General features: G+C 50.0%; 1 protein-coding gene across 1 annotated transcript; it reads right to left on the minus strand.

The window, feature by feature from the left end:
- Positions 1-4772: 4772 nt before the first annotated feature.
- On the minus strand, positions 4773-5447 carry ASCL1 (achaete-scute family bHLH transcription factor 1; the record flags this gene model as incomplete). The annotated part of the gene is made up of 1 exon (XM_079715324.1): positions 4773-5447. One exon carries the CDS (start codon positions 5445-5447, stop codon positions 4773-4775), a length of 675 nt encoding a protein of 224 aa, XP_079571450.1.
- Between the last annotated feature and the right edge of the window lie 14168 nt (positions 5448-19615).

Genomic DNA, 19615 nt, shown 5'->3' on the forward strand with positions numbered 1-19615 from the left:
AAAAGGTTGCAGCACCCAGAGACTAGGACCGAGGGGGAGCCTTACCATCGCTGGCTTGCAGGGGACAGAAGAGGCAGCTATTACCACATCTCAGCAAGAGCTGTTGCTATGGGAGAGAAGCCTCCTGACAAGAGCTGTCCTGAGACCAAGAGCCACCGCCAAAGCAACTGAGGAGCTTTGCAGGGAGGAGCAGGGATAAAAGTGCCCTGACCTGCCCCCACTCCTACCTCACAAATTCCTGGTGGTGCCTCCTAGTCGCCAAACCCAGCAGGAAGCCAGAGGACAAGAGAGACCTAGTGAAGAGGTCCACAAAATCAGCTTCCTGAGATGCAGGGCAGGGCAGGAGCTGGAGAGATTCCAGTGAACAAGACAAGTAAGGTTCCTGTCCTCATGAAGTGTACCTTCTAGTAGGGGGCAATTGATAGCAGTTGTCTAAACAAACAGGTGTTTTTTGTTTGTTTGTTGGGTTTTTTGTTTCATTTTGTTTGGGTAGTACTAGATGCCAGGAAGGAGAAACAGCATAATGGATAAAGAGTGACTGTGGCCGGCGGGGGGTGGTGCGGGGGAAGCTGCTTTAGATAGGATGATCAAGGAAAGCTTCTCAGAGGAGGTGGTGTTTGAACTAAGGTGACCTGGACTTCTCCGGGAAGCCTACCTTGACTCCACATCTACTCCCAGACTTCTTTTCATGTGGTTTGTGGGTAAGCCTCAAATCTGGGCTGATTTAGATGCATCAACTAACCAGTCCCCATGAAAATGAGAGACTAGAATAACACCACCAAGTGCTCATATTTACATATAGCTTGTAATCTCCCCTACATGGCCCTGTGCTAAGTCCTTTACATAGCCTCCTGTTGCTGCTGTGGGTACCATCAGCCCCGTGTTGTAAACAAGAGTACTGAAGCTTAGAAGGAAGGGGACGTCGATTCCCTGCTCTAACATCCCAAGCCCTGCAAGAACAGCGAAGTGTACACGCATGCTCTGCTCGCTCTTTCTTACTAGCCTCAGTCCTGGCCCTTTGACGCTCTAGGCAGAGGGCGGACCGGTGTCTTCCTTCTTCGGTGGGCCCGTCTGATATGAACTTGACATAGATATTTCTCCATGCACACCCCCCTACTCCCAATTTAACAATGTGAAAGGCAGAGTCAGGGAGGTGAGACGTGTGTCCCAGGAGCTCCAGCACAGCCTCTGATAATACTCGCATTCAACAGTTTTGCAGCCAGCGGCGGGTCTATTTTTTCCTTTCTCTCTCACTCCCCGCTCCTCCTGGTCAATTTCAGGCGGCTCCAGTCTGAATTCGGTGCTCTCCAGGCCATTTTTTTGAATAGGTAAGATTTCTCAGTCAATAAAGTCAAGGCAGTTTTCTTCCCCAGCACCCTCCTCCCCCCAGAAAAGAAAGCGGGAGTTGGGGCTAAGACGGGGGAGAGGCCGCGACTGCTAGCCGCTGGGGTCTACGTTTTGTATTTCGCTGACAGCCCAGGGCCGCTCCAAAGCCCGCCGCGCAGCCAATGGGCAGCGGTGATTTATGGAGCTGACTAATGCTGGCTGAATGCGGCCTGTCAGAGCGCCCTGAATGGCTTCCCTTCGCCGCACAAGCCCCGGCTTTGTGTTGCTAAGCGATTAGAGCAGATGTAATGAGATTTTGCCCAATCCCCGCTTTGCCCTTTCCTAGCTTCGGCAAAATTGTGTGTGTGTTTGTGAATTTTTAGAGTTTGCCTCTGCATTGTGGCAAACAACGGCTAACTTTGCCCCGAGTTTAACGAGACTGGATATCTCCCATTCAGAAGTGAGTAAAAGAACACCTGTCTTCACAAGGAGAAGGGGGGAAACATCCCCTTTGTGGGGACTGAAACATTATCCTAATGTTATATTCATAGCCATAAATGACTTGCTACACTTTCTTTGCGTACCTTATCTGGAAACTTGCAAAGGAGCTAAATTAAGAGAATAAGAAATGCATGGCGGGGGGGTGGGGTGGAGAGAGGGGGACCCAGCTCCGGTCCTCCAAATGGGAAGATAAAAATAAAGCAGGCATCACAAAAGCATTACTTCCCTCAAGTAAGCTCTAAATTGGCCCACTGCTGGCAGAAAGTCCGATTATTTATGGCGACGAGGAATTTACTGATTTTTTTCCGCCTTAATTACGCTCATCTCTTTGAAAGGGACTGAAGCCTCAATGTGCATTCTATAGAGGGTCATTTAGCAAAATGACATCAGACGCTGTGGCGTGCTCCGCGCATCGCGGCTTTAAAAAATGATTATTCTGTGCCACTAAATGGTATAGATGTACCAACACAGACTAGATTTTTAACTCTGGAAGACGTGCTGGCTCCCTGCTCTTTGTTGGGTTTTGTAAGATGCATTTTGCGCTCGGCTTTCCGCTTGGCTGGAGACACGCTAACTGAATCTGCAAGTAATGCAAGCGGCGAGCGAGGAGCCGGCAAGAGGCGGAGTAGGATTCTGATCACGTCCTTGCTAACTGACAAGAAGCAAGCCAGCCAAAAACCCACCAATTTCTTTTTGAATCTTGGTAATTGGGTACTTTTACACGCAGCTCACGCCATTCGGATAGAGTCACAAGCTTAGATAGGCCAGTGTCTCAAAGCGACCACACATTTCTAAGGCTTTTATTTAAATCTAACTCCGGTAAGAAATTTACATCATACGTGCCCTTTACTTAAAACCAATATGGAAAGTGTGTGCTGTGGGGAAGAGGAGTGGAAAATGCATGCCTGGCAGTGAAGGAAGAAGAACACACCTACCACTGGGAGTGTGGACAGGGCTACCTCCCCCAAGCCCAGCCGCAGACACACCACCATCCTTTCTCTCACCCCTAGCGTTCGTTATCTCATCCAGCCCTTCCACAGTTTCACGATGAGAAACTCGGAATGGGGGTAAGGGTTAGAAACTGGGCTGAGGACCCTCTCTTTCCATTTCACTTTTGGAGGAATTTTTTCAATGTAAAGTCGTGTTATCAAAAGGTGATGTAGCCATTAATCACCACCTATTCTCTAGGCGTCTGTGTACATTTGCAACATGAACGTCGAGAAAAACCATATACGTGTGTATATATATGTGTATATATATATATATATATATGTACATTCATCATAGAATCATCTTGGATAGGACTGGTCACAGCACTTATCTTTGTCATTTCTGCCACTTAGTATGTTTCTTACCACCTTCTTCTCCCCCGCTCTTTCCCTTTGGCATTTTCTTAATAACTTGGGCAGGGACAGTAGCGTCAAAGAAGACTCAGAGGCAGCTGATTATTTTCATTTGTAAAAAAAGAAAAAGTTTTATTATGAAACTAGTTTGTATAAAACAGGGTTATACATGGGGTTTTTTTTTTGTAAGTTTGTAATAAAACAGTAAGAAAAAAAAAAAGGCAGTGATAGAAATTTCCCAAAAGGCAACCCATCAAAAACAACTGGCTGCCACTTTGCGTTTGGACAGTAGCTGCATAAACTTTGTTCTTCTTGAACAGTATTTAATAACATCATTAATACATTAACAAAGTTTCTATAAAGTAAGACACATTGGTGCTGAAGTACATCTGGTGGCCTTTTGATCTCACCTATGAGGACAGTTCTTTACAAAACCACATAGGGAAAATGGCAGTTGTAAGGTGAACTACACATCTAAAATATGCAGAGGTAATAGCATTACATGTTAAAGTATCAAGATATACACATTTTAAACCATTTGTACAAAACTCTATAAATTTTTTCTCTCTCTCTTATGTACAAAAATATCTTAATATATCCCCAAACTGGTTAGGATAGATACAAATAGATTTTTCTTATAATAAAAAAAATTCACAAAAGATTGGAAGCATTCTATGATGAAAAAAGTAGAAAAGATGGTGTGAGGGAGTGGAGCTTGGGGAGGGAGCCCCCCCTCCTGCAGAGGATTGGGGTTTCAAAGAGCATACTTTCACTGCAGACAAATGTCCACAGCTTATCGGGATGGAGGGTACAGAGACGAAAGACACCAACCCATTTCTAGAGGGCTAAGAACTGCGCTTTCAGAGGGGGCGGGGAGGTCAGCTCTGCCTGTTAGTGGTGGGTGGGAGTTTCTACAGGGCGTGTGCTGCTCCCTTCCGCCAGGAGCCCGCTGTTTTTGCACACAGGCTGCATTTTGTGCATTGACTCGGGTCCTAGTCACCCTTTCTATCTCCGTGAATGATTGGAGTGCAAAGATACTGTTCTGAGCGCATTTCTGTTTTGCGAGAGCCTTGCTTCTCAGGCACGCGGCGCTTAGTTGGCGTAGGGGTTGGTTGCCTGGATTTGTTTGTTTTCTTCTTCTTCTCTTCTTCTTCTTCTTTCTTCTTTTTTCCTCCCTTTCAACATCGCTGACGAGAAAGCACTAAAGATGCAGGTTGCGCGGTGGCCCTGTAACATAAGAAGAACGGGAGAGGTTAGTGTGCATTTGGAGGCCAGTAGTGGGAGGAAAAGGAGGTTTGGAGAAAGATCTGTCAGGTAGAGCGCCTCTTTTGACAGGTCCCCGCCTCAGCTCTACCCTCCAGTTTTGGAGACCTGGACAAAGCCACTCTCAGGAGCCAAGGCTGAAACTAACATACCAGGATTTGAAATCGACGGACTTTAACAAATCCTTTAAATCAACCCCCCTCCCTCATCTCCGTGGAGACAGTCCCCCTCCTACAGAAGAAAAAGGATGAAGGCAAGAAAATCCCCCCTTTCCCTCCATAATGCAATCTACCTGCTTCCGAAGTCCATTCGCACCAGGGCCTGACCAGGCCGAGCCCCTCAGAACCAGTTGGTGAAGTCGAGCAGTTCTTGCTCCTCGGGGCTGAGAGGGTCGTAGGAGCCCTCGTCCGACGAGTAGGATGAGACCGGCGACCCGGCCATGGAGTTCATGTCGTTGGAGTAGTTGGGGGAGATGGTGGGCGACAGGACGCCCGCCTGGAAGGCGGCGCTCACCGCGTCGTGCTCGTCCAGCAGCTGCTGCAGCGCGCGGATGTACTCGACGGCAGAGCGCAGCGTCTCCACCTTGCTCATCTTCTTGTTGGCCGCGCCGTTGGGGACGTGCTCCCGAAGGGTGGCGAAGCCCAGGTTGACCAGCTTGACGCGGTTGCGCTCGCGCTCGTTGCGGCGCGCCACGGCGGCCGGCTGCTGCTGCGGCAGGCTGTAGCCGAAGCCGCTGAAGTTGAGCCGGCGTTTGCAGCGCATCAGTTCGGGCGAGGACGAGCGCTGTCGCTTGACTTGCTTGGGCGCTGACTTGTGACCGCCCCCTGAGGGCTGGCCGTCGGCCGCGGGGCTCAGCTGCGGCGCCTGCGGCTGCGGCGGCGGCTGCTGCTGCGCGCTCTGCGCCGCCGCTGCCGCCGCAGCCGCCGCCGCGGCCGTGGCAAAGAAGCAGGCTGCGGGCGGCAGGAAGGGCTGCGGGCCTGCGCCGCCGCTCTCCATCTTGGCAGAGCTCTCCATGCGCAGCGGCCGCCGAGGAGTCGCGGGATCGGAGCGATCCGGGGACGCGAGGTGCGGGGCGCGCGCTGGGGGGGAACACAGACAGGACCGGGGGGGGGCACGAACAGAGAGGGAGAGAAGGGGAGAGATGAAGAGGGAGCCCGGGGGGAAGTTACAAAAATACAAAATCCCCGGGAGACTTCTTAGGGTGGGAGCAAGGAAGGTGCAACTGCTTCTCCTCCTCCCCCCTCCCCTCCTCCCTTCGCAGGTTGGCTTCGGGAGCCTCGCGTGGCGCTCGCGTGTGAGGCTGCCGCTAGCGCCTTCTTGTTTAAAAAAAAAAAAAAACAAAACACAGCAGAAGAAGCAAAAGTCGGTGGTGAGCGCGCTCTGCTGAGTCTTCTGTTTCTCTCCCCTTAGGGCTGCGCTCTCTTGCGCCGGGTCTCGGTCTCTCCAGCCGCGGCTCGGGCTGTTTGTATTATTTTGTTAACCCCCTTTCTTTCTTATTTCCTTCTTTCACTCGCCCTCCTTGGCCGGCTCCCCGTCGCTGCGCCTTCCACGTTCCCTGGCCAGAAGTGAGAGAGTGCTGGGCGGCTGGAGTGCGGCCGCCTTTTCAATGGGACACCCAGCCCCACGCGCAGCCCTGGCCCCGCCTCGCCCCCCACTCCCCGCTGCTGCAGCGAGCGGCTGCAGCCCCCCCCGCCCCCCTCCTCTTACCTCCTCCTCCCACCCCCTCCCTAAACTCCCCTCCTCCCCTCCCCTCCCCCCGCCCGTCCCCCGAGCCCGTTCCTTGCAAACTCTCCATTCAGCCGGGTTTGTTGTTGCAGTGCGTGCGCCTGGCGCGTGCCGGACTCCCGGCTGAATAAACAGGCGGCGCGCTCAGGGCGGGCGGCAGCCGGGGGTGGTTCTAGAAAGGGGGGGGGAGGGGGAGGGCAGCGTCGCCGACGGGCCAATAGCTCTGGAAATTGGGGGTGTATGGGTGGAAAGGTTTGGGGTGAAGTGTCCCGGGATTCTCCTGAGAACTTGGAGAAAATCACAGGGAAGGGTTTGGGCAGAAAATGTGACACGGGGCGGTGTGCAAGTTGGGGGAAGTGAGGCTCCGTTTTTTCCTGTTTTCTTCTCCTACCCCACTGTCACTCTCTTGGGGGTTTTCGATGCTCTTGGGAGCGGAAGGAAATTTGCTACTGAAGTTCCGAGAGATGGGGAGGACTCCGTGGGACTGTTAAAGTACTGTTAAGACTTAGGTTCTGGTCCCATTGCGTCCTCTCACTAGCTCCGTGACCCTTAGTAAGTGACATCCACTCTGAGCCTCAGTTTCCTCGTCTGTAACAACAGAAGGTTGGGTAAGATGGTCTCTAACGTCCCATCCAGTTGTGAAATCTAGGATATGCCCCCTACAACTGAGCAAGTGTGGAGGAGGCCAAGAAGAAGGGAAGTGATCCCTTTGAGGGGTGGTGGTAACCAGAGCTGTAGGGAGACAGGTGTGTACGGCCGGGATACTCTTCCAGGATGACCTAGCTGCCGGTAGCATCACCGCCGCGCCCCGCCCCCCAAAAAGATTATTTCCGGACCGGCTAGGGGGATGCATAAAGCGGGGAGCTCTTTGGGGTATTCCCAGGGTGGATCTGAGAAAGGAGATGGGGGGAGGTGATGGAGCTTGGGGGTGGGGGCGGAGCAGCTTCGCTGGTTGTTCGGCGCCGCTGCAGGCGTCTCGGCGGCCTTGGCTCAGCCTCCATCCCGCCCCAGGCGTGTGCCCGGCGGGCCGGTGGCAGGCGACTGGGAGCCGAGCCCGGCCGGGCCGCGTGCTGGCGCCGCGAGGGAGGAGGAGGCGCTTGCAGCCGTCGCTCGGCCGCTTGGACGGCGCCCACCCAGGCGCCCTTCCTGGGCCCTCGGCCCTGGCCCTGTCTGGCCAGAGCCTGGTCCAGCTTCGGGGCTCCTTGGGACGCGGCGCTGCGGAGAAAGCGGACGGAGCAAACGGGTCCCATCTCAGTAGCGCTCTGGTGGACGGAGAAGAAGGAGACTGGGGCGCGTCTCAGGTGGCGTCTACACAACCGGAAAAAAGCAGAGTGTCACCATCCGGTTGATTTGTCCGCTAGAAATAGGCAGATTGGGTTAGAGACCTGGGTACAGGGATGCTCGGATGCTCGTGTTGACTTACCCCGATAATTGCTTCGCATTGAACTTCCCTTTGTGGAGATGGGTCTCTCTCTAAAACATCGTGTGGGTGACCGGGGAACCTCCTCTGGTATGGGCGAGTGGCTATGAGTGCTGTCGGAACAATAGTGGTGGTGGGGGCAGTGGGGTCGGGGTCGCGAGGTGAATCACATCTCAGCCTCAGTTTCTTCTTTTAAAACAGATGCGTTTAGGAAGCATAGGACTGAATGGGGCCGACAGAGATCAGTTCTGTAAACTTCCCACCCACACGGCCCCCTCTCTACAGTAGCCTATGGCCTGCTGACCCCAAAGGGCAGGGCTGAACTCCGTGGGATTTACACCTCTGGCCTCTCCCCCCACCACTGCCCCACCCCAGGAAAGGAGCTGAGAGGGCTCCAGATTACATCTGTCACCTCTTCCAGGAAGTATAGGAGGCCATGAAGCCTAAAGCAGTGTCGCATTACTCGCTTTCCAACAGGAGGAAGCCTCAGACCACCTGGCAGGACAGCGGGCATTCAGGCACATTCCGCCATCCGTTTGCCCCAGCTGTGCGCCCCGGCTGCGGGCCGCTAGGAGGCATCCACCCTCCTGAGCAGAATAGGGGCTGCGGGGGCGGGGTGGCGGGGCGTGCGTGGCGTACGGGGCGGGTCGTCAATATCAACGCATCTAAAGGGCACTTTCCTTCACATTAGGCTGTATCCCTTCCAATTCAGACTCTATCCTCCCACACTTCACAAAGGCCCACAATCCTGGCTCTACCACCCTTTCGCGTTGTAACCTTAAACAACCTCTAAGGCCCTCGGTTTCCCCATCTGTGCCAGAGCGGCATCCGCCAGCTCATTTCGAACCGTTATCTGCGAGCGGGGGAAATTTGCTGATGGCCAGAACGTGTTCTCAGTTTCCTTCTAGGGTGCGGGCTCCACAGGTGCACAGAGATGCTCATTATCAGGGACTTCAAGGCCAGAGCCTACTCCCAACCACACACACACACACACACACACACACACACACACACACAGAGACGCGCGCCATGTAACGGGCGTTCAAAGAGAAGGGCCAACTAGTGAAGCCGCGCATTGTAGCGGCCCTACGCTTTGGCCTCCGCCCAGGAGAAAAGACAGCGGGCGCTGGGATCCTTCCGGCCAAAGCCAGGGAACATTTGTCCTTATTCTTCCCGCCCCAGCCCCGAGCCAAAATCCCGTCCTCACTCTCCCCACTCCCACATCCTCAGCCTATTTCCTTACATGCTTTGCAGAACCTCCAGGAACCCAGGCTTTCTCTTCCTCCCACTCAACACAAAGAGTGCTCCCAGCCCGACGCTGTCCTCTCCACCTTCTCTAACCCTAAGGTAGAGCAGTCTAGAATCTTTTCTTAGGGGCTTAGCCTCGGCCCTTGGGGACTGTGCACTAACAAGGGTAGTTTTTTGTTTGTTTGGTTGGTTGGTTTTTTGCGGTACGCGGGCCTCTCACTGTTGTGGCCTCTCCCGTTGCGGAACACAGGCTCCGGACGCGCGGGCCCAGCGGCCATGGCTCACGGGCCCAGCCGCTCCGCGGCACGTGGGATCTTCCCGGACCGGGGCACGAACCCGTGTCCCCTGCATCGGCAGGCGGACTCTCAACCACGGCGCCACCAGGGAAGCCCTCAAGGGTAGTTTAACATGGTCTTCCACTGAGATTGGCGTTCTGGTTGTTTCACCAATTTGGAGCAAAGGGCTGAGGCTCAAGGGCCAATCAGAATCCTGCCTCTGATTCTGTGACCTACATTTGACCTCCCCAACACACACACTCACACACCTAAGAGAGCTGCCACATACTCTCCCAGGCCCAGGGAACTCCGGACCTTATACGGGGGGATAAAGCAGAGGCACTTAATTTGGTATCCAGGCTCTATTACTTCAGAGCTGGGAGTTTGAGCAAATAGCCGACACTCTGAGTTTCGATTTCCTCATCCCTTACATGCCCATGGTTATAGCACCTACCTCCAAGAGTTGTGAGATTTCAAAGAGATGTACGTGGAGCTCTCAGAACTAGGTCAAATGGAAAGGGATTAACAGGAATGGCCTTTTCCAAAACAAGGAGGAAGGCCCTGCTCACACAACCCACCCAGGAAGGGTTTTGTGGGAAGAGGACGCCTGGCTGTCAGCTTCCCGGAACCGCACCGTGCTAATTGCTCCAGCCATTGGAGATCAAATGCCACCCTGTCCCTCTGTCCCAGAACCTGGGAATGCGTAATTCCTGTCCTTTTTGAGGAATGGTGGTGATGCTTGCTGGCAAATCAGGGTGATAGAGATAGAAACCAAGTGTTTGTTTTAAACACAAACAGTAACATGTCAGATGGAATACAGACAAGCTTCATGGCTGGCAGAGGGAAAGGGCTTCAGCAGAGCCAGTGGCCCTGCCCTCCAGCTGTCTGTGGCTCCTTTGACACCCAGTGGGCCTGACTCTGAGCAAATTTCCAGGCTTTTCTTGACCAGGACACTCAAGGTCCCATTTATCTAGAAGTGGAGGGAGAAGCAAACAACTCACAAAAGGAGGGTTCCATGCTTTCATTCATAAATGGAGTAGTGGCACTCCCTTTGCTTATCTGTCAAGGCCTGCAGGAGAATTAAATCTGTTGTTTTTTGTGAATTCACTTTGCAAATTCTTCCACGCATATCAGGGGTTACCATTCTTGTGGTGGGGAGGCAGGACACTCACCCCCTTTGGTGTGTATTACCCACAATATATATGTCCCAGAAAAATGGGGAGGTTCCTCTTTCTCCTCCAGTACAATAAAGGCCTCAGTTTCTGCACCTTCAGACCCCTCTTCTATGTTAGGGGATCCTGAAGCTGGACCATACCTTAGATTAAAACTGCATTCAACACCAGGATCTACATGGAGAGATGACTTTCCTAGTGATGCATAGCAATCAGCTGCCCGGCAGACCTGAGGTGCTGAGGCCCCAAATCTCCCGCCACTTTCTTTCCACCCGCAGCTGAAGGCCAGGCCACCTTTGCTCTCAGGCTACCTTTGCTCTCAGGCTACCCTCAGGCTCCATAATTGTGCACCTTCTCTCTGCGGAAAGGAGATAGGCCTCGTCTCTTTCTAAAAGTGCCTTTGGTGCTTTTTCTCTGGAGGGAGAGGAGTTCATATTGAAAGTGAAACTAGGTTTCCCATTGAATGAATCATTTAATACAATTATATTTATAGTGGATCCTGAATAAAAGGCAAAGGGAGTACAAAGATGAACACAGGCCTTAGAGCCTTGATTTGAACAGGAGATTTTTGGTGCAACCTTCAATGTTGGTGAGTGTTAAGCCCCATAAACCCGGGGTTCTTTGAGAAAAGTGCGCGTGCAAGGAATTCAGAGCAGACACCCACCTCCAGTAGCTGTAACACAGGGCCTCTGTCCTGGGATGTATGCAGCTCCAAGCCTGTGCTTGACACTGTCTTACCCAGGGGAAATGAGAAGTTCATTACCCTGAAGTCTGCTGTCTCCAATACACCCTTCCCAAGGTAAGTTCGGAAGCGGCGCTGCCCAGCCTGGGTTGAGTCTGACCAGCCTGGGATGGGCTGTTGCGGTCGGGGGCAGAAGTACACAAACCAGAGACCTGGCTGAGCTTCTTGGTCACAGCAGCCAGGCCTGCACCTGCATTAAGGAATCCAGGCTCCAAACCAATCTATTTGCTTTTTCCATACGCCTTACAAAGGAAAAAAACCCCCAAAACTGGAAAAACAAAACAAAAAAAGCACAAACTACTATTTTCTCGTGGCTTTTTGGTGAAGGAGGGGACGTCCGGGAGGGGGAGGGGGTAATTTGCAGCCAACCTCACAAATCCTTTTGAAGTCCTTCAAATAAGGAGAAATAACGCTGCTAAGTCTTTATTTTTTCTAAAGTCCCATTTACATTATGATTAAATACCTTCCTCGGAGAAGCATAAAGAAAGTCGTTAATCTATATAGCTCTCCAAAGAATCAATACATTTGAAACTTTTGTAGGATTTGTTACACCCTATTTTGTTACAGTAGACCAGCTCCTCTCTGTCTAGGCACATGGCTCTCCTTCCCTCCCCCCTGCTTCCCCACCTCCTCCAAGAAAGGAAATAAAGTAAAGGTCTTTCACGGTAAACAAAACCAGCTGATTCTTCACAGAGAACCCATGAATAGCTGGAGAAGAAAAAAAAAAAACTTACAATAAATGGTGCATTTTTTCTCTGCTGGGTATAGTATTCAAGGATCAGGGCAGTATTCAAACAGAGGTCCATTTTTTGCTCAGCAAGAGAGTTTAGAAAAGGAGCGTGGGGTCCATTCAGCGCTTTCCCCCCTTCACAATCGCCGGGTTCTATGAAACCTATCTTCCATGCCTTGTCGGAGTGTTTCTGGGGACCAATTAGTGCTTTGTTGCACGGCTTCTTTGCTGAATCTTTGAGCAGCAAGAAAAAGCGCTCTCGACTCTCCCCTTATTTTGACCATTTCAGTCATTACTCAGTGTAATAATTAATATGACAACTGGACGCTCCAGTTTGTATAGAAACACCTCAGCTACAGGAGCGAGCGTGCAGTGGGTGGTAACGAGCCCTCACATCAGCCGGGGAAGCCACACACACAAAAAGGAATGAATGGCCAGAGAGAAAGAGAAGGAATAAAGATAAAATAGTTGGCAGAACGCAGAGGAACATAAAACAGATGAGAACGGAGGGACGGAGCGGGAAGGGGGGACAATCAGAAAGGGAGGGGGAAAAAACCCGATGGAGGTTAACTTATTTTGAAACTGTTTTCTGAATAGGACCCTGGACATGAGTGGGCCGGCTGTCAGCCCAGCGCGTTCCCCCCTCCCCACGACTTTCTGAACTCTCTTGGAACTCGGTGGGGAGGAGGATTGGAAGGAGGACTCCTGCAGCCTTTAGGCTCTCCCAGAGGTCGTTCTAAAGAGTGCACCCAACACACTAACCAGCTCCTAGTTTGCCTTCCAGTTTTGCAAAAATCCTGTTCCCTGTCGCTCCAGCTTCGGGTGACAATAGAGAAGATCGGGCGCGAGTGTAGACGAGAGTTGAGTGCTGCATCAGCTCCCCGCGGGTGAGTTTTGGGGAGAGGGCACTTCTGATACACCCCAACATCTCTGCAAAGCTGTCTCGTGGAGCAGCGCCCCGCGGGGCCCTGGCGGGGAGGGTCTTTCCCGGTAGCGCACGGCCAGACTGCGCGCTGCGCCCCGGGTCCCCGCAAGTGCGCCCCGGGGTGGCGATGCGCCCCGGGCTGGCGACCCGCTCCGTGACGGCATGATAAATAATTAGAGGGTTTAAGCGCGTTAGCCACAGCTCATGCTAATGAGCCAGATAAAGGCTCAGTGTAACCCGAAGTGACAGTTTGCATATAGCAGGGAAGAAAAAAAATCCGTTTATTTTTTCCCTATCTTGATTGCTTCTTCTCAAATGCAGGCGTCCCCAACCCCCTATTCATTCCCCTGATTCCCTCTCCTCACAGCCCCCCACCTCCTGCCACACACACAACACGCACACTCCACCCCCTTTTGACCCTTCCTCTGTCACCCAGGCCCTGCCCGGCCGCCTGGTGACATCGCAAAATCCCCGAGTGTCCCTATCTGACCAGCCGGGAAAGTTCACTCCCAGCGCGCCCTGGCCCGTCTCAGCCCCCAAGCGGAGATGGTTCGTGTGCCTTTCTTTACAAAATATGGAACGCACCAAGGCTCGCATGCTGAGGGAAGGACTTTGGGGCTGAGGGTCAGAGGCCTCTGAGAGCTCCGGGGGCCCAGCAGGCCCTTGGGCGCCCTCTGCGCTCACCAGGGCGGGCGGGGGCGCTGCCTGCTGGGGAGAGGAACGCAGGCGCCGCCCGGGGCCCTGGAGCTGGAGCTCCTGAAACGCCCCTGCCGCCTCCTGAAAACAGGGGCAGTTTGCCGAAGTGACTGAGGTCAGTCGTGTGTCCCCATTGTGTGGCCACGTGTCCTGTGTCCATCATCACCTCCCCAAAGTCCGAGCTCAGCCCGACTCCTTGCGGCGCGGCCGGGGAATGCTCTGGCCTATAAATCAGCCAGCGGCTGCGAGCTGTCTGCACCTCGGGTGCAGACCTGGACGCTGGCCCCCGCCGGCCAAGGGGAAAGTTTGCTCGCACCAGGTTAGCAAGAAAGAGGCAGCTGCCAGGGCCCAGGGTCTACTTGGGCAACTGTGGGCCCCCAAGGTGGGACAGTTGACCTCTTTCCTCCCCGCTCCCCCTTCCCTAGACCTAGCATTTGCAGAGTCTTTTGGGGTAGGAGGTGGAGGGAGGGGAAGAGGGTAATTTCTGAGACATGGTTATTTGTTGTCATGGAACCTTAAATAAACAGCAACAAAAACAAAATTAAATGAGTTAATATTTGTAAAATGCTGAGAACAGTGCTGGGCACCGAGTGAACACTGTGTATGCATTTCTCAAGTAAATATAAGCATACCGAAATACATCACAGGAGGTATGCGCTCTTCATCTCAGATGTTAGAAAATATTGCTTTGATCCAAAAATGATCAAGGTTGACCTGCTCACTGATTCGTCAAATAACTATTGAATGTAATCAGAGATAAATAAGACAATCGGCCTTCAGTAAGCTTCTAGTTTAGTAGACAGAAAAGGAGGAGTATAAGACAAGAAGGTCCATTAAAACACAGTTTAAAAACAATGGAGAGTCCTCAGCCCTCTTTCCTCATGCTCTGTTAGGTGTACTCTCACCCTCCCTCATCCTCCAGGTTACCCCCAAGTAAGTACACGATCTAGGTAAAAAGTGGACTTGTTGATGCAAACACATCCAACTCCTCTTCCCCAACCAGAGGGTCACCCCCAGCTTCTCCTGTATGACAATAATTCATGAGCAGACACTAATGAAGTAAACACACACACACACACACACACACACACACACACACACACACCTTAACACCTGTAGTATCAAGTGCAGTGAAAAGGCAAGCCACTTGAAGTCAGACAGACTCCAGGTTCTGGAACTTTCTATCTCTGTGCCCTTGGGCAAATTGCTTAGTCTCTCCTAGACAATTCTCCATCTAAAAAATGAGGGGACTGAGTAAAATGCTTCCCCTTCAGCTCTGACTACACAGACAACACAGGCACGACCACATGACCCTCTATTGGCAACAGCTTCCCTCTTTGAGCAGACAAACATCTTTTGCTGATCTTTACTGCAAGGACCTTCAGAAGGCACATGACCTCATACCGCTTCATGATGGAGACCAGTCCTTGCTAGTGCCAGGATTATGGCTCCTAGGGGCCAGAGGCTGCATTATGGGGTCAGCATAACTTTAGCCCTGGGGGCCAGAGTAAGAGATGGGCCATTGGCTCATCAGGATTCACATGCAAAGAGAAGAAACTCACCACTCTGGCTAAAGGCGGCTTTGCTTGGGACACAGGATTCCCTTTGACTGCCTGAGCAGTTTTTGGTTTGGGACTTAGCGGCCATGGAAGCTCGAAGTCCTCCTTGGTGGGTTGTGTGAGTCTCTCGCCACCTGCCGGTTATTTCTTGAACTGCAGTGAGGACTGCGTGAAAATCTTGTAATTCCATTCATTGCAAGTTGATTTTACTAGTTCTATCCCACAGAATTCAGTTCAAGCACAGAGCACAGTGCTGTCTGTATCACGTCCACACAATACCTACATTAGAAATACAAGACGTGCTGTTAATGTTCAGATTATGAAGCTTCATCCCAGACCCACCAAGTCATAATCTGGCTAGTTGGCCTTTTTAACAAGCTATAGAGTAGTCCTTTTGTACACTGAAGATGGAGAGCTAGTACTCTAGAGGTATTTCAGGTGATAAGACACAGTCTCCATTGTTCAGAGCTATGAAGAATTAATCTCTTCTGATAAAGAAGTTACACTAGTCCCATGAATATACTTTCTTTGGGTTAAGGGGTGTCCTGCTGACTTCTGAAGGGGGTGGAGAGGATTGGTAAGTTATTAAGGGATGGTCTTTGAGGCTGGCCTTGCAGAATTGGCAAAAATTTGCAGTGGGAAGAAAAGGGCCGTTGGAACAACCTACTGAGCACAGAGCCTCTCGCTTCCTCGACTTTTGAGACTCCAACAAACTTAACCTCCACTCCTCTTTGGCTGCCCTCTTTCGAGGCTATATCTTGGGTGTTGTCTGCACTCAGAACAGCTCCACCTTGGAAATCTTAACTTTCCATCGATTCCTTCTCATCCTCATGCTTTATTATCAAGTATATTCCTAACAAGGAAAGAAATTCTGTTTTTTTTTAAACTGGGGGGTTAGGGGGAGTTGCCCAAGCATATGATATTTCCCCCAGCTTTATTGAGGTATAACTAATTGACAAATTAAAATTGCATATATTTAAGGTGTACAACTTGATGTTTTGCTGTTCATATCGCCACAATCAAGTTAATTAACATACTTATCACCTCACATAATTACCTTTTTCTTCTTTTCTGTGTGTGTGTGTGTGTGTGTGTGCACACGCATGTGGTGAGCACACATAAGATCCACCTGCTTAGTAAATTCCACGTATATGATACAGTATCGTTAACTGTAGTCACTTTGTTGTGCATTAGATCTCTGGAAAGGAAACTGTTTTGACCAGGGGCTGAAGAAAACTGGACACTTGGACCACACTCTCAAAGCTTCTGACCTTGAACATTAAGACTCAGTGACCCAGGGCAGCGAACAGTAGGAGTGTTCCTGAAACCCTTCTTACAGCTAGACAACCAGTGAGAGCTATCCATGAAAATGACTGCAGATGACAAAATGCATCCACTAAATGCAAACTATTCAATAAATGTAACTTCATCTTAACTTCTCCTTAGCTTGATCTCAATGATGTCTGGGCCACTGGGCATGAAAAGTGTGATGAAGAGGACATCAGAGTGGAAAGAGATGGCAGTCTTACCTGATTGTTGTTTAACTCTCCTTGGAAAATTTTACAGAAATATATGTCTATATATGAACCATTGCTAGAGGCCCTCCAGGAGCCGTGAAAGAGTCTATGTACGTGCAGGACCCTAATGCTTTAGCTTCATAAGCTCCATAATAAATCTGCCTCCAGTGCCTGTGAGTAAACGGTAGACATATATTGAATGAATGAATGAATAAATGATTGAATGGCTGAAGTTAAGGAACAAGAGCATGGAATTTGGACTCAAGATAGCCTGTGTGACTTTGGACAAATCACTTAATTCTTTCCTCATTTTCAAAATGGAACGAATAATTTGTATCTTACAGATAATGTATGTGAAAATACTCTCTAAATCAAAATGTAAAATACAAAATAGAAAAATTGTTTTTAGAAACACCACACATAAAGGAAGGTCTAGGTTCTCCACCTTTAACTTAATATCCCAATGAGTTTCAGTTCCACAGGCATCTTCTCAATGGTTAGCCTGGAGAGCCCAACTCAGTGGACCTCTTGGGTCTGTCAAGAGCAAGCATGGAGCCATCTCTGAGAATGACACTCTCTCCATCGGCTCAGCAGCCTAGGAATCATCTTTGACTTGTTTTTCACCCTCACCCACCATATCTAAATGGATACCTTCTAAGTCTTTCTCAAATGCATCCTACTTTCTTCGTCTCTACCATCAGTACCATTCTAGTCCAAGGAACCATGGCCATTTCTCACCTGGACAAATGTAATCACGTCTTAACTGCTCTTGCCCTGCCCCCAACCCCAACTCCACTCTCCACACTTCAGCCAGATAATGCAAATCTCAGAGAAACACCCTCTCATTACATACTTCAATGGCTTTGCAACTCTTTCGGCCTAAAGATTAAAAAAAAAAAAATCTTAAAATGGTCTACAAGGCTCTGCATGGTCTGGCTTTCTCTGGCTCTCCAGCTGCATCTTCAACCACGTTCCCCACTGTTTCCATCACACACTTTTGCATATGCTGCTCCTTCTGCCTGGAAGTTTCCAGACAGTTCCAGGTTCCTCCTTTCCTCTTTCATCTAGGTATTTTCTACTTCATATTCTGAGATCAAGAAAACCTCCTGGGCGGGGGGCTTCCCTGGTGGCGCAGTGGTTGAGAGTCTCCCTGCCGATGCAGGGGACACGGGTTCGTGCCCCGGTCCGGGAAGATCCCACATGCCGTGGAGCGGCTAGGCCCGTGAGCCATGGCCACTGAGCCTGCGTGTCCGGAGCCTGTGCTCCGCAATGGGAGAGGCCACAACAGTGAGAGGCCCGCATACCGCAAAAAAAAAAAAAAAAAGAAAACCTCCTGGGGAAAGGCTCTTTCAGTATCATGTACATCTCCTTCATGTCCTCTGTTACAGCTGTAAATTTGAATTTATTCCTGTAATTTTATTAAGGCCTGCATCCTAAAAAGAACATAAACTCAGGGAGGCAGTTACATCCTTGAATCTAGAACAGTGCCAGTATTGCAGCAAAAGCTTAACATATATTTTTAGGTTGTATGGATGAATCTCACTCACTTCTAGTCCTCCAAGTGTCTCCTCAACCTTAGAGTTCAGCCAGCTTCCCCCTGGTGAGACAGATGCAGAAGAATTAGAAAAAGAATCTATGTCTAAGATCATGCATGTGTTTTACCAAGAAACTGAGCATCCCATTGGTCTGGTAGGCTGTGGGCCTCAGTAGATGTGTTTCCCAAATTTATCACTCAATGAGTAATGACTGCAGCCACCAAGACCCTAGCTTTCAAATGGTCAAACCTACCAAGGCTCTGCAGGGAAGAGGGGCCTCTGAGTGGACAGGGGTGTTTATACCACCCTCACCTTCCACAGAGAGCTATTCTGTCGCTCAAGAGTAAACAGGAAAGGATGATGAGTATTTTTCTCAAGACTAACATCACCACCCCAGGTCTTTTTCCTCCTATCCTACAAGACCACAATATCTCAGATTCCTCATCCATACAATGGGAATATTCAAAATCTCTCTCACTGGGTTATATAATAGAATGGATTAAGTAAGACAACTTTTGCAATATGCCTGGTACTGAATAAAAATTTAAATGCAGAATAAATATTTGTCCCTTTTTCTTTCCAGAGAGGATGAGACGGAAAGAATAAAGCTGAAGGATAGTTCATTTACATCTAATTAGAAATCCAACATGGCTTTGGGCAAGTTTTCTAGGCAAGCTACCTTTTTTCTTTGCAAATTTCCTTCTTCATAGACATTTAAATGGAAGAGATAACAACAAAGACAGTCTAAAGAAAACACCTCTTTCTCATTCTTTTTTGTTGTTTTTGTATTCTTCCTGGCATATTTACACAATGGGGAATACAAAACTTTATTTTTAAATTTATTTTATTTATTTATTTTTTTTGCGGTACGCAAGTATCTCACTGTTGTGGCCTCTCCCGTTGCGGAGCACAGGCTCCGGACGCGCAGGCTCAGCAGCCATGGCTCACGAGCCCAGCCACTCCGCAGCATGTGGGATCTTCCCGGACCGGGGCACGAACCCGTGTCCCCTGCATCGGCAGGCGGACTCTCAACCACTGCGCCACCAGGGAAGCCCAAAACTTTATATTTTACTTCTATCTGTCATGGGTTGAATTGTGTGCATTTTAAGTATGATAAATGTTTATGATTTAAAAAATAATTTTTATGGCTACTATGTGAATGAAATGTAATTTAATTATTTCTCCTGTTGATGAAGTTTTCATTCCCCCCCCCAAAGTTTTCTGACCTGAACATTTTTGTACATATTTTTCTACATTTCTGATTAAACTAATATGAATTGAGTACTTAGTATTATGCACCAGACACTGTGCTTAGTCCTGGAATTTAGAAAGACTAAGATTTGGTCTCTAGTCTGAGAGTTCTTAATCTAGAAGGAGGAGACAGAATAGTGAAAATAAGATGACGAGAGAATTTATGTGGTTAGTTACAGAAGAAAAGTCAAGATGCTATCTGAGTCAAGGAGGGGTGATGCCTCCCACCTGGAGGAAGTGCTTTTTGGAAGAGGCAGTACTTGCGTTGACCAGCTGAGTACCAGCCCTTGCCAAGCCCCACTATTGCGGCAGCTTCCCCTGGCTTTGACCTTGGACTTTTCTTAAACCGAATCTTACCCTTATCTGCTTGGATTTGATGCCATAGTT

This window comes from Hyperoodon ampullatus (genome assembly GCF_949752795.1).
Source record: "Hyperoodon ampullatus genome assembly, chromosome: 11".
NCBI lineage: Eukaryota > Metazoa > Chordata > Mammalia > Artiodactyla > Ziphiidae > Hyperoodon > Hyperoodon ampullatus.